The sequence below is a fragment of the Onychomys torridus genome, chromosome 11 (genome assembly GCF_903995425.1).
Source record: "Onychomys torridus chromosome 11, mOncTor1.1, whole genome shotgun sequence".
In the NCBI taxonomy this organism is placed as follows: domain Eukaryota; kingdom Metazoa; phylum Chordata; class Mammalia; order Rodentia; family Cricetidae; genus Onychomys; species Onychomys torridus.
In genome coordinates, this window is record NC_050453.1 from 88395225 (window position 1) to 88409661 (window position 14437).

General features: G+C 37.8%; 1 protein-coding gene across 4 annotated transcripts in view; it reads right to left on the reverse strand.

Moving 5' to 3' along the window:
* The window catches only part of Relch (RAB11 binding and LisH domain, coiled-coil and HEAT repeat containing), a 99995-nt gene that overhangs the window by 33501 nt on the left and 52057 nt on the right, over positions 1 to 14437 (reverse strand). For all 4 annotated transcript variants that reach the window (XM_036202159.1, XM_036202161.1, XM_036202158.1 and 1 more), the window contains 5 exons: positions 8353 to 8443; positions 5201 to 5272; positions 3208 to 3348; positions 2501 to 2665; positions 993 to 1140 (listed from right to left, as the gene is read on the reverse strand). In XM_036202159.1, coding sequence (XP_036058052.1) covers positions 993 to 1140; positions 2501 to 2665; positions 3208 to 3348; positions 5201 to 5272; positions 8353 to 8443 — 617 coding nt within the window. The remainder of the gene's footprint in view (positions 1 to 992; positions 1141 to 2500; positions 2666 to 3207; positions 3349 to 5200; positions 5273 to 8352; positions 8444 to 14437) is intronic.

Genomic DNA, 14437 nt, shown 5'->3' on the forward strand with positions numbered 1-14437 from the left:
TTAGTGGGTGGTAGAATCACAGAGTGACTAGTTATAAATTCTTACGGAGTCTTATCTTCCAAGTCTTTAGCTTATGAAGTTGGATTTTTTTTAAAATTATCAATACAATAATTCTTTATCAGAAGCCAGTAAGAGACACAGATAACTTCACAAACCTGAAAATGCTACAAAGATATTTCATACACAGGAAAAGCCTGCGTACAGCCTTTTCCTAGGTGTACTGCTTAGGAGCTGTATGGCTGTCAACCACCTCTAACACATCAAAGATTGTCTACTAGGAGAGTGACTTCACATATTTTTTTCTTTCTCCCCAACCCCAGTCCTAGGGATTGAACCTAGTACCCCTGCTCATGTGTTAGGCAAGCATTCTGTCGATCAACTGTATTCCCAGCTTGACTTCACATGTTTCTGAAGATAAATCACTTTCTTTCTATGGGGGAGGAGGAGAGAAAAATCTTACCACATGCTTGTTTCTTTCTACTACAAACACAGCAGGAAACTATATTTATTATTAAAAATTATAGCTATATTTATTTACTCTATTGAAAACAAAGCAGCTAGGGAAGGAAAAAATAAAGAGGAAATGACAAACTTCACACACTATTAACTATTAAGTGAGTCTTTTCAATGATTCAGATCTGAGACAGAAATGTCTATTCCAGCTTCCTTACAGAAACTGCCAGCCTTCGCTAGTGTGAGACCCTGCCTCAACAAAACACAAAACTTCCCATAAAACCAACAAACAAATGAAACCCACCCAATGGGTAAAAGCAAGGACTATTACAGAATAATATTACATGGGTTATCCATAAAAGAGGAAACTATAAAATTTATCTGAGTCTTTACTAATCTCTGAACACAAGAGTCTACACATTATACATACAATACATTTTAGTAACTGTGCTGCCATATAATGGTTAGAATCAAAAAGCCTCTTGGGGAAGCTGAACTGCCAATATTCTACAGCTTCCTTCAGGAGCTGAGTCCAGTACCTTCGATCTGGGGTACTTCACCGTGCAGCTTGGCTTTGCTGGAGAAAGGTGCATTCAGGAGCACTAATGCAAAGAGAGATGGGATCAAGGACTGCAAGGCAGAGAGATACATGTGGAGCTTGTGTTCGTCCAGCCCGTGCTCTCCTTCCTGAAACATAAGTGGGTGGGAGCTAATCTTAGGCTTTTGAAATCACGTTGCAAGTTGGATACATGACAGCTTCCCTTCCTATGGCAAATAAACATTTAAGGACCTGTATGTTAGACCTGAAAAGTGTTCTTAACAGAGATGTCCATTAAACTGTTCAGAAGCAAGAAGGAACTGTAGACATTCCAGAATCTTTAATATGAAAAATTGGGAACAGCCATTTCCAGTGTTACAAACCCTTTTTCTGGAGAGTGTTTTATCTTCTGAAATTCTTGTATATACTAGAGTGAGTCACAGGAGTCACAGTAAGTGTGACACTGCTAATCCTGTAGAATCATTTGCTATTTCTCTATTTCCTCAATGCTTTCAGGCACCTGGGACCATCTGTATTTGCAAGTAATAGTTTCCACAGGTAAAAGGAAAGAGAAAGATGACAGAAACAGGATTAATATGGCACCCAGAAGTCAAAAGTTATAGTGAAAAACAAAACAAAACAAAAAACCCAAACCAAAATACTAAGAACTATCAGAGATAAAAGCAGTTATTGCATTTAGATCTACCTGACATGCCAGTTAATTGTTTTCTTAACAGAAATATTACTAGCTAAGTAGGATACTGGAGACATTTAGAAGCAATGTGGTATTACTTAAACCATAGCAAGGTGTACACACACAAAACAAGGCCTGGTTAGTTATCAATCAGATAGAAAGAATGCAAACACTTCAAAGAGTCTAGAGTCAGAAACCAATCTGTATGACAGCTGGGGACCCTGACAAATTCCTTAAGCACCCGACTAGTTTCCCTGTGAAACACAAAACACCCCTCAAAGGGCTCTAAGAGTGCAGTGGGTCTTTAAATCCAGCGTATTGACCTTAGCAGTATATGTAGACACCCATGAAACACTAGCTTCTCTGCTAGCCTCTCAAAGAACATGTAGAAGAAAAATTAGAAAAAGAAGTATCTATTATTCTCTCAACTTTTCACCAACTCTTCTGAGGAGAATGAAGTCCTCTCTAAGATGTCTCTGCTCAAGTAAGCATAGTTAAAGTAGTTCTGACATAGAAATAAGAGACTACAGAGACTCAGCATCTAGTCATTTCTGCAATCTGGAACGAGAGCTGAGGTTTTATGTAAAAGAGTCATGTCTTCGGATGACGGGAGGGACTAGCATTCTGCACAATGTGTGCTATTTCCAGGAAGGTGCTATTCCAGCTAACAGCACCCACTGTACCTTCTCTTCAGTGGTGATGTGTTATACTATTTGGCTAAGTGGTACATCTTGTCTCTGGTCCCATATTTCTCTAGAAAGGTCTCTAGAACAGACTCTTTCAATTTATGAACTATCTAAAAAGGAAGAACTCACCTTAAGAAGCTTTTCAATCTTGTTCAGTAGTGTAGGTATAAGATGAGACTGTAAATTCCCAAGTTCAGTTGTCCAGGCAGCATAAGCTGGTAAAAATACTTGGTGTGTTGCACTAACGACTCTTTCTGAGGGGTCACCCAGGGCGGAAAGCAGTAATTCAAAGCCCTGCAAAAGAGAAACAGGCGAATGGAGATTGTTAAAAAAGTAAACTTACCAAAAAAAAAAAAAAATGTAATAAAATGCAACAAATATGCATTTTAAGAAATTCAGAGGGCTGGAGAGATGGCTTAGAGGTTAAGAGCACCGACTGCTCTTCCAGAGGTCCTGAGTTCAATTCCCAGCAACCACATGGTGGCTCACAACCATCTGTAATGAAATCTGGCGCCCTCTTCTGTATGCATAATAAATAAATAAATCTTAAAAAAAAAAAAAAAAAAAAGAAATTCAGAAAACATTTTAAGGAAGACACTCATCTACAAATCCTTTCCATTTTCTTAAGTGTTACTGTATCCATGGATGAGCAGAGACAGTGTGGAAAACATGCACACTCATTTCCAACTACCTCACAGCTGCTGGTCTGAAAGCAGCCATCATTCCTGCTAACCACACTGACACAGCATTTCACCTGCAGACTGTTAACTATCTGAACCAGTACATTATTTGGATTTTATAACAGGGTAAAAGAAGTTCATTTCTGAAAAACATACCTGTTGATATTTGTCAGGATCATCAATGTAGCCCATAATGACACCCAGGCTTTTGATCACAGCTTCTCTTACCAAATCTGCCTTATCTTCCATTAACATCTGTTGCAACATTGAAAGAACCAGGGAACTACGGATTTCTTTCTGAAAATAACCAATACATTTTTATGATTTATTTATGCTGCTATTTAATATGGTAATATTTAATAAAAATGTTAATTACTGCTGTGACTTAACTTACTTTTAATACAATTTATTTTGTATTTATAAATGTTGTGTATAAGTGTGTGAGTTTGGGTTTGTACATATAAGGTCAGTGCCTGTGGTAGCCTGAAGTGTCAGAACCCCTATAACTGGAGTTACAGGTGGCTGTGACCTGATATAAATGCTGGGAACCCAGAGCTGCATTAATGCCAGGCAGGGCTTAATCACTGAAATAAACCTCTAGCACCCTCCACCATTGTTCCCAGTTGTTAAAGAATCAGCTTCATTAAAAACTGGGATTAAAATGAAGTTATCAGGGGCTGAAGAGACAGCTCAGTCGAGACTCTGCTGCTGTCAGAAGACACCTCTATCAGGCAGCTTCCACTGTCTGCTCACTATAGCTGCAGAGGTGTGCACACTTCCTCCTTGGACATTTGCATTCATGTGCACCCTACATTTTTAATTACATGTAATGAAAAAGAGAATAGATCTTAATTAAAATAAGGTCATCAATACTCAAATTCATACCCCTCTATGAGTTATTGAAACTTGTCAAGTTATAAAAATAATCAAGCCTGAACTTGGTCTGGCACCTTTAAAATACATAATAAACAGAATAAAATAGAAATTGGCTTTTGTTCTGACTTTTTCTTATGTCTTACCAGTTGAACAAAACAAACATGTAAACCTGTGAGCTGGCTGTGATGATGAAGACCTGTAATCTTAGCACTTGGGTGGTGTGCTATCCAGGGATACAATGAGACTTTATCTCACAAAAACCACAGCAAGCCAAACCAAATCCCACAGTAAATCTCTGAACTTAAGTTTCACTACTTCATCTCAGACAGAATGCCTCTATGTTAACATACACATTGTGAATTTGGGAAAAATCTAGAACATAAGCTTATGTAGATTTTGGCAAATTTTCTCATTAAAAAATCTACTAATTTATATTTTTAAAAAGCTTTTATGCATTTAAAAGCTGTTAGGCTTATAGTGGTAGATGCAAATTTCTCACAATTCTAAAACCTACTCAATATTCATTTTTATCACTTGAAAGGGGTTTGTTTGTCTATTTGTTTTCCTCCAAGTGACAACTTAATTCATGAAAATGAAGTTATCTGTCATATGCCCAAGTCTGAATAAGCACAGCTTGACAGTATGTGGTTCTGCTGAGAAAAACTGATACCCCAGGAAAGAAACCACCTACTGCCCTCCGTGCTCCAGCACGAACCTAAGTGCTTTTCCTGGAAACCTTGCCAAATGTCAGTCTGCAGCCAAAGCATTTTCTATCATCGCTTTCATTTTTGTGTCATAGACTATTACAAAGATTCAAGGGTGAGAACACAGTAAAATTAACAATTTTACTGATTAAGCAAAGTCCTTTTGTGAATGAAACTGGCTTCAATATGAGGCTGTGAAGTACACAGTCCTTATTAGAACATTTGAGGGCCACCTCTCTGATCAGTGCCATGCAAGAGCATTGCTGTCCACTACTACTTCTGCACCAACATTGTATGTGTAAACATGGGAGGGACGAAAGAGATCTTACAAGGAAAATAGGTTCTACCTTATATACCTCTTGAAAGAACCACAAGGAACTTCCCAGGGTCCTCAGAACTATGTCAGAACTACCGGCATAGTTACCATATGCATGTACAACCAATTAGAATGTACTTAGTTACAGAAACACTGCTGTGTGAGCCTCTCCTTCTTTCGTTACAACAGCACGGCTAAAAGAGTGGACGGACACGCTCCACACAAGACTCCACTGTCACACAGAAACTCTTACAGGAAGGTAAGGAGCAAGCGCTCCGCAGGACTCCGCCACAAGCAGTCGTCTTTCCGGATACTTGTGATTGATCTGCAGTAAAAACAAGCACACCAGTCAAGTGTAAGCAACACTCTCTTCTTCCAAAAGACAGCTACGTTCACCACACATCTTGTTAAGAATATAGTGCACTGCCTTCCTTTTCCACCTCTGGGACTCCCTGTGTGTCTATACCTGGGTCAGGAATAAAGGAATCAAGGGCAGCCTAAACATCAAGGCACAGGGGTATCTGTTAAAGAAAAATGGGAAAATCAAAGACAAAGAATTGGCAAGGTATCTAGAAATCATGTGTTTCCCTAGGACTAGGCTCTCTTAGGATGTCAGAAGAAGCAAGCACTTCTCCTAGCAACAGAAGGTGGAGAAATCTTCTGGACCTTAGAGACTTGACATGTGAGAGACACCAGTCTGTTTCTCCCCCTGGGGCTAGCCAATAGGTTAGCCACGCTTTAACCAGCTACGTAAGAACTCTATGTTCCGTTTAAGAAGACTTCTTTCCTGTTTGTATATGCAAAACAGTGGAGTTTTGCTACGTGATGACTACACTGAACTGGAACAAAAAATAAAAGAAAGTCACATACTGGGTTTTGTTCCCATATGTCTTCTTCATAGAATATAAATCTTTCTTTGACTGGAAAAGAAGTATATCTGTTCTCATATTCCCATATCAAAAGGTGATATAATTCAATAATGTTTTGGATGCCTAAAATTAAGAAAAGAAATTATATAGAAATCTACTGGGCAACAAACTAGAGGTAGGTGGCTAGCTAGATCCCTACCATGATCATAAAGGTTACAGAAGAGATGGCAGAGATGTGTGTAATTAACATCTCAGGGCTATGTCTAACCTGGTCACAACTGCTCTGAAAGCAGAGTCTGAATATCAGGGGCCTACACTTCAAGTGTCACCTCGTTCCTTCTCAGTCTAGCATGTCATGTCTCATGTATGTATACATACAAGATCAATTATTTCTTCAACTACTGAACTAACAGGACTCTTTTTTAACTTTGCAAGTACAGTACTTAGGAATAAAACAGGCACAAAGCATACATTCTAAAAACTACAAACCACTATGGTAGATATCTTAAAAGACTGATGAATGGAAAGGAACCCTAAACTCAGATTGGAAACTTATATAATCAGGATAGGAATCCTCTCCAGATCTATCTACAGATTCAATAAATATAGAAAAAAAAAATCCCAGTTGGCTTCTTTACGAAATGAGAGATCTTAAACTTCATATGGAGATTGAAGAGACCCATAGTAGCCACAGCAGACCCAACAGCACCACGTTTATGTTGGGGGTAATAAAAAGCTTGAATTTCAAACTGGATGCAGAGGTGAATGTAACTGTTAACACACCAAAGCCATTCAGTGATAGACTCCAGGTGGCACTGGAATGAACAAAACTCTTTTTTGGGGGGGATGCTTTTGAGAAATTAACGCAGGCTTGTTAGAACTCACAGCACCTTCTGGCCAGCCTCGTCAGTACTGAAATTACAGACATGTACCACTATGTCTGGTATCATTTTTTACTTTTAAAATTTTATTAGGGTTTTTGAGGCAGGATCTACCCTTAACTCCTCCTGTTTGTCTCTTGAGTGCTGGGATTGCATGTGTTTATCACTGTGCTCAGTTCGACAAATGTAAGCTAAAAGGAGAAAATGGAAAAACTTCAAAACATTAAATGTATACACATGAATAGTTGTACAGATTTATAAATTCCAAGTTTCATGGTGCATCTTAGTTTTTTTTTTTTTTTTTTTTTTGAGACAGGATTTCTCTGTATAGCTTTGCACTTTTCCTGGAACTCACTCTGTAGCCCAGGCTGGTCTCGAACTGACAGAGATCTGCCTGCCTCTGCCTCCCAAGTGCTGGGATTAAAGGTGTGCGCCACCACCACCCGGCTTCTTCCTCTTCTTCTTTTTTTGACTTTAAGCAGTTAGAAACACACCCTAAATTAGCATGCTTTGTAACATAGATGCTGTGTGCCACTGTCAGAGGTAATTAGTAGTACACTGTGCTACACTGTTCACTTTACACACTGAACCTGGTTGCTCTACCACTTCAGTAATAAAAACTAATGCCCAAAGAAAGAAATTAGGGTTAGAACTTTAAACAGTGACACACTGGGGGTACTTGTGACCAATTTTTTTTTTTTTTTTTTTTTTTTTTAAGAACAAGACTATTTTAAATTGGGTTTTATAACTTCTCTTTATAATGAGAAAGCAATCTTTCAAAGGTGATGTGATAAGGTGCTTTCTGACCTAGTACATCTGAGTTCTTCAGAGGACTGGAATATTAGCATACATTATAAAAGCAAAACTATAAAAATTAATTAATTAAAAAAAGGGGGAGAGCTGGAGAAATAGCTCAGAAGTTGAGAGCACTGTCTGCTCTTCCAGAGGACCTGGGTCCAATTCCCAGTACCCACATGGCAGCTCACACCTGTCTGTAACTCCTGTTACAGGAGTCTGTTCCAGGGCTTCTGATACCCTCATACAAATGCACATGGAGGCAAAACAACAATGAACACAAAATAAAAATAAATTATTTTAAAAAAAGTAAAACTACTCCAGTAAAATGAATTTAATTATAAATATATAAACTTGCTATATCAACGTTCTATACTTTGCATACTGCATGTATCTACAATCTATACAGGTTCTCCATTTGCATGCACATGCACGTGTACACACACACACACACACACACACACACAGTCAACTCTTCCTCAAGCTCACCAAGCAAACAGCTCAGGGACTTTGTACTTGCCCACCTTACTTCACTGAGACTCTTGGTTCAACAGCATGTCCTCCTGGGAGGGCAGTGTTTTCCATCACATTCAGTCCTCTACTTTGTCTTTCTTCACACTGTTTTCCTAGTTACTACATTAGTAGCTGGCACTGGACTTAGTGTTTTCTAAGTATCTGCTGAATGAATGAATAAAGCAAAGCATCCCAGAGCATTCTTTTGTGCAAATAAACCATGTGCTGAGTTATTGACAGTAGCATAATTCACATTTCATGGGATTCCCCATGTACTACTTTAAAAAGAAAATATAAACCTTCAAGTATAAGAACGAAACAGCTAAGAAAGCCAAGAGGTAACTGACCTGTTCCCAACACTGCGGTAAAAGTTCAGCCTCCACTCGTGTTGGTCCAACATGACGTGCAAATGCCACACAACCTGTCAGTATCATTTGCCTGAAAATAATAGGGAAAAACCTTCTATGTGCATTAGAAAATAGAATTACAACCATGAGTTAAAAAGAGTTAAACAGCCAGGAATGGTGGCACCCCTTAATTCCAGCACTTGAGAGACAAGGTAGGAAGATTTCTGTGAGTGGAGGCTAGTCTGGTCTATATAAGTTCCAGGTCAGTAAGGACTAGATGGTGAGACCCTGTCTCACAACAAACTCAAACTAAGACAAATAAAAAATAAACAAGAAAAGAGTCAACTCTAAGCTGTTGACTTATTGCTGTTTCTCAATTTTTCAAGTTAATGTCTTTATTATGTATTACAGCAACCTTCTCCCCACCACAGTCCATACAGACTAATATATTAATATACATACACTTATTTTTAATTGCAGTGCTGCGGACCAAATCCAGGACCTCAAACCATCCAAGTTACACTCTAAGCCAATCTTTGGAAATTTTACTGCACAAATTCCCGTTCACTTATATCACCCCATGTTTCTATTTCTCAGTTTTTCTTTTTGATTTTCTATTTCTTGTATTTTCCCCTACCTTAGGAAGCTAGGTAAATTAAAATGAATAAAAGAAAATACAATGAGAAATTGTGTCACCTGCTTCCTCATGAGACATTTATAATAACAGTATTTTTATACCAACTACAGACATATGTATGTGTTCCACAAATATTTGATAATTACAATTACTTTCTTAGACAGAAAGCTCATAGAAAAAGCCAGGTATGATGGGGCACACTTGTAAGCCCAGTTCAGGCAGATCTGTGGGCTCTCTGAGGCATCTGTTTCAAGGGTCAAGTCTGGAGGTATAGGTCAATGGGCTAATCATCTGTGGGTTCCTGGGCTCTATCCTTTGCGACAACCTAAGTAAAACTGGGCATTGTGCCCAAGGAAAGTGCCCAAACTGCCCTCTGGCTAACAAACACACATGCATGAAGCCTCGGACCCTGGTCATAATCACTGGCACACAAATTTTAAGCACTTACTTTCTTCATGCTATACATGTACAGAACTTGAAATCATGTACTACCACTATACAAACCACATCTAAACATCGAAAGGAAAAAGTGATAGCTCTGAAATGCAGTTCAATTAGAAAAGGTCAGATGGTCAATACACTGTTAATAGCATTGTAAGTGGGCTACTACAACAGTAAAAAATAAGACTAATTAGCAAACGATTTAGCTAGAAATATGGCATCATTTATGGTTGTTGTCAAAGAATTGCAGAATGTATCATCATGGAGTACAAAACTAGGTTTTATTGGGATATTATTAAAGAACTCTGAGATTACTTAACTAAAGAAAAATAACTAGCGGCTATCTATAAAGCAGATGCTAAGAAATACATCTACTTTTCAATTATATTATATAATAATGTGAATTATTGATATTAGTCTATTTTAATAAAATTTGTATTTTTATAAGATGAAAACACAAGAGGCAAGAATGCTTTATTTCTGATGTGAAGGCTTGGCCACTAGGTGGCAGTGGTTATGTTTAAGTTTTGCCCTGCCTATCTCAAAAAAACAAAACAAAACAAAAAAACCCCCAAAATAGTTTTGCCTTGCAAACTTAAATTGGCATTTCATTATTAAGTTACCAAGATGGGGGAAGGCACTTTTTAAAAGAAGAAAATGAGATATGAGACATGCATTTTCCTATATAATAAATATCACCAACCGTCCTTAGAAAACTTTTAAGTTAAATGGTATTTCTATAGTGATCTAATTTCCCTTATTTCTACTTGACTAGTGTGTATGCATGTTGCTAGTGACACCCGACTGGCTGTGTTCTGAGGACAAGTCTCTCCACATGTTCTTGGGTACATTCTACTAAGAACAAGAGACACAGACATATCTTAGGCTATGTGATCATAAATTTGGAGCTCCTTCTACTTCAAGTTCCCAGCTTTATGTCTCATGACTCATATGTTACAACAGAAGATGGAAAAAGAAGCCCTAAAATGAGATAAACACAAAGCACAACTCCATGTTACAAAACACAAGCAAAACCCTTTTATTAAGATAAAGATTGCAATAGAAAACCATCCATGTGCATTATTCTAACCACTGGTGCTTCATCTCCCTACAGACAGACTCCCCATGCAGCTTTATTTAGGACTTGAACATTTGACTTCTTAAGGTAGACAACACACTTTCTTTATCAAACCAATCCTGACTTCCTGTGTGCAGGTCGCTGACCTATAGCGATTCCACGCTATTTGTTACTAACTGCTGCTATCAGGGGCTGCATGCATGTTCTAGGAAGGACTTGTTCCAGGTAGTTCTGCCCCATCCACTGCTGCAGAGTTCCCACTTGACTTATGTTGAAAGAACAGATCTGACTCCCCCAGATATTGGTATGATCCCAAGGAACCCACATGGTGTTGCACAAGTTTTGTGATGGGCAATAATGTTTTTGAAGTACTGTAGCCAATGAACTACAACTCACCCCTGATCTTCCTCAGGGTCTCTGCCAATTAATTAACAAAATGGTTTCTGTTCTCAATAATCTTGAGAGATGAGGAAAGATAAAGATGCTAAATTCTGTTAGATTCTGACAAAGAGCCAAACTCACAGATTGGCTAGCTATTGTAAGACCAAAGCAGATCCTCCCCTACAACTGAAATATGAAGTATTCATAGCCTCTGCTTTAGAGCATACATTTTTTTGTGTACTCAAGCAAGCAAATCATCACTTAGATCAGCAGTTCCCAACCTGGGAGGTCATATCTCAGACATCCTGCATATCAGATATTTTCATTATGATTCACAACCATAGTAAATTACACTTACGAAGTAGCAATAAAAATAATTTTATGATTGGGGTCACCACAACATGAAGAAAGTGTACTAAAGATTAGGAAGGCTGGAAACCACTGATTTAGATGAAAATAAATTTTTCCCCGGAATAACTATATTTTCTTTGATTGTGGCCTAAATATTGTATTCCTTTGAAGATAAAGCAAACAGTATATTGATAACTCAGTGATGCAAATATTCATATTATTATTGTTTTAAATTTAACAAATTTTTTAAAAATAATTTATTTATTATCTTTATGCCAGAAAAGGGCATCAGACCCCACTATAGATGGTTGTGAGTCACCATGTGGTTACTGAGAATTGAACTCAGGACCTCTGGAAGAGCAGCCAGTGCTCTTAACCACATCTCTCAAGCCTCCATATATTACTTTTCATAAAGGCTAATCATTATGACATACTATGTTCATCTGTGTGGGAAAAATGGGAGAACTTAGGAGAAATGAAGCATAAGTAGAAAAGCCGAGAGAGAATACGAATTGATGTCCATAGGTAACTAACTCCAGTGCACAGATTTGACATAAATCCCTGCAATAACAATGAATTAACTGTAGAAAACTGTTGTTCACAGTTCAGGCTCTTCTCCTGTTTATTACATACAGTGAGTAAGGGCTCCTTTATTCACTTGTACACAACTTCAGACTTCAAAGCCTTTCACAATGAAAGAGAAACTGGATTTCAGTGTGGAAGAGTTGACTGGAACCAATGTTCAGAGATTATAAACTAATTTGCTCATTTTGAATCATAGAAGGATGGATAAATACATGGATGGCTAAGTTTATGAAAAGTGATTATAAGGGATGTTTAAATTACAGTAAAGTTTATAGTAGAATTGCTAGGCCTTTTATATGTAATTCTGTAAACTTATTCTGACTGAAATCGTAAATATGCCACTTGGCTTTCAAGGTTATCAAGCTGCTGATAAAATATTACTTATGCCATTTAGAAAGACACTGATGTATGTCAAGATATTTTATATAACCATGTTAGAAGAAGATGTAAATGTACATTCTGTCCATCACTATAGATTATGAGCCAGTTTTGAAGAGTTCTTGGGAATTATTAAAACCAGATGTTTGAACAAACAATTCTTCAGTCTTCCAGGAGGCCGGGTAACACAGTGGTTTACTGATATTTGAAATTTATCATTTATAACATGTGTTTAGTTTTCAGTAGTGTTAAATCTATGAGGCCTGAGGCCTATGATGTGAGTTTTAAAAACTTGCATATTTTATGTTTCCTTTCTGGTACCTTGTTATTCCAGACTTTTCCCTTTAAAATTCCCTATAGATTTTTCCCTCTAATATTTCTTTGGGTTCCTTTCTGTTTTATAATAGCCATCAATTCTTGATTCCTTTCCAGTATGTCAAGTAATACTTATGTTTCTGTAATAGATTATTTTTCAAGGTACAATGTCATTGTGGATTTTTTTATGACAATTATTAAATCTGTAGTTAGTAGTATACTGATAAATTTTATTATGATGTTTCACACGTCACTGTACTATGTTCAAATTTACTGTACATTTTCAGAATCACTGCTATGCTCATTCCACAGTGAATTTTATGGGGACTCATGGTAATTCTGTTTCTCTAAGAAAAAACGGTTCTAACTCTGATTTGCTTTGAGATACAGGAAGAAACTACACATTAGTTTTACTCCTGAGACACTTCAGGCATATGAGATACTTTATGTGCTGAACTGAATTGCTTTTCTCCTTTTCTCAGAACTTGGTTTTCCTTTTCCTTTCTTTTTTTCATTTTGAGACATGGTCTCTCTATATAGTGCTAGCTAAACTGAAACTCACTATGTAGAGCAGGTTGGCCTCAAGCTAACAAAACCATCTGCCACTCTCTCCTGAGTGGAGGATTAGTCACATGATTTCACTTCCGCCTCAGTTATTATTTTCTTCACAACAAGAATTATGTTAATATAAACAATTTGAGAGGGCTTGCCAATTCACTAATATGAAAGGTGTACTTTCTTGGGTGACTTCTGGTCTTTCTTTGGTTTACAGATTTGTCAAAAGGATGTCACTTGCATCTTCCTTTCTATCTCTTCTGACTGGGAAAAAATCTCAGACTGTGGACTAAAGGAGAGCAGAAACAACCAGTTTCCTTATGCAAAGGAATGGCTGTCTCACTCAGTATCTTCTACCTATTCTTAAGGCAGCCGATACTTTCCTTGAAGGATCTGACACTGGTTTTCCTAATCCCTTCATTCAGGGATATCTATTTCCCAAGCACCTCTTTTCTGACAAATGCTCACTGCTCATACTTTACTCCCTGCACCCCAAGGAGCCTATGTCTTCACAGAAAATTCCAAATTGAAAGAAAAATTCTTGAAATGGCAACTACTTGCTCAAATCAGAGAGTCTCTCTCTCAAGATTAAAAACAAACAAATCAAAAGGCACTTGCTTTCTGCTGGAACATTTCTTTTTTTTTTAAAATGAGGAAAATCCATAGTAGAACCTATCAAGTACCACACCCCCACCCCTGCCCCATACAGGGTTTCTCTGTGTAGCTTTGGAGCCTGTCCTGGAACCCATTCTGTACTCTGTAGAGCAGGCTAGCCTCGAATTTAGAGATCTGCCTGCCTCTGCTTCCCGAGTGCTGGGATTAAAGGCGTGTGCCACCACTGCCTGGCCCTATCAGGGTTTTATTACTACCTGATTTTCTAGGTCTTAGCACTCATCCAAAGTAGCCCTGAGAACACACATTGGTAGATAAGTCTAGATTCCTATCTAAGGACATGAGAATGCCTGTGCCATCAGTTTTCTCCATGTCACATAACTATGGCTTCTTGCATTTTGCAGACTAAGGAAGCGCCGATTTGCCTATATTACGTGGAAGTACACTAGAAGGTTTATGCAGCTTGCTCTATCCTCTTTATAATGAAGTCTCAGCTATAACCTAACCACTGGGCACTAAGAAATGCCTCTGTATTAGAAATGAGGAAAGGGTATTAATAGATTTGAATTAATAGAATTTCCAGATCAAAATATAAGATAGTTTTGGTAATATCCTTCAGTAAATACACATGTCTAGAGTCCATGATAAATTAACACCTTAAGAACAAGGCACCGATTCACTTTGCAAAGACTTACTTATCAGTAACTTATAAGAGTAGGGGCTCAACAAGATTTGTATACTTTTCACAGCTA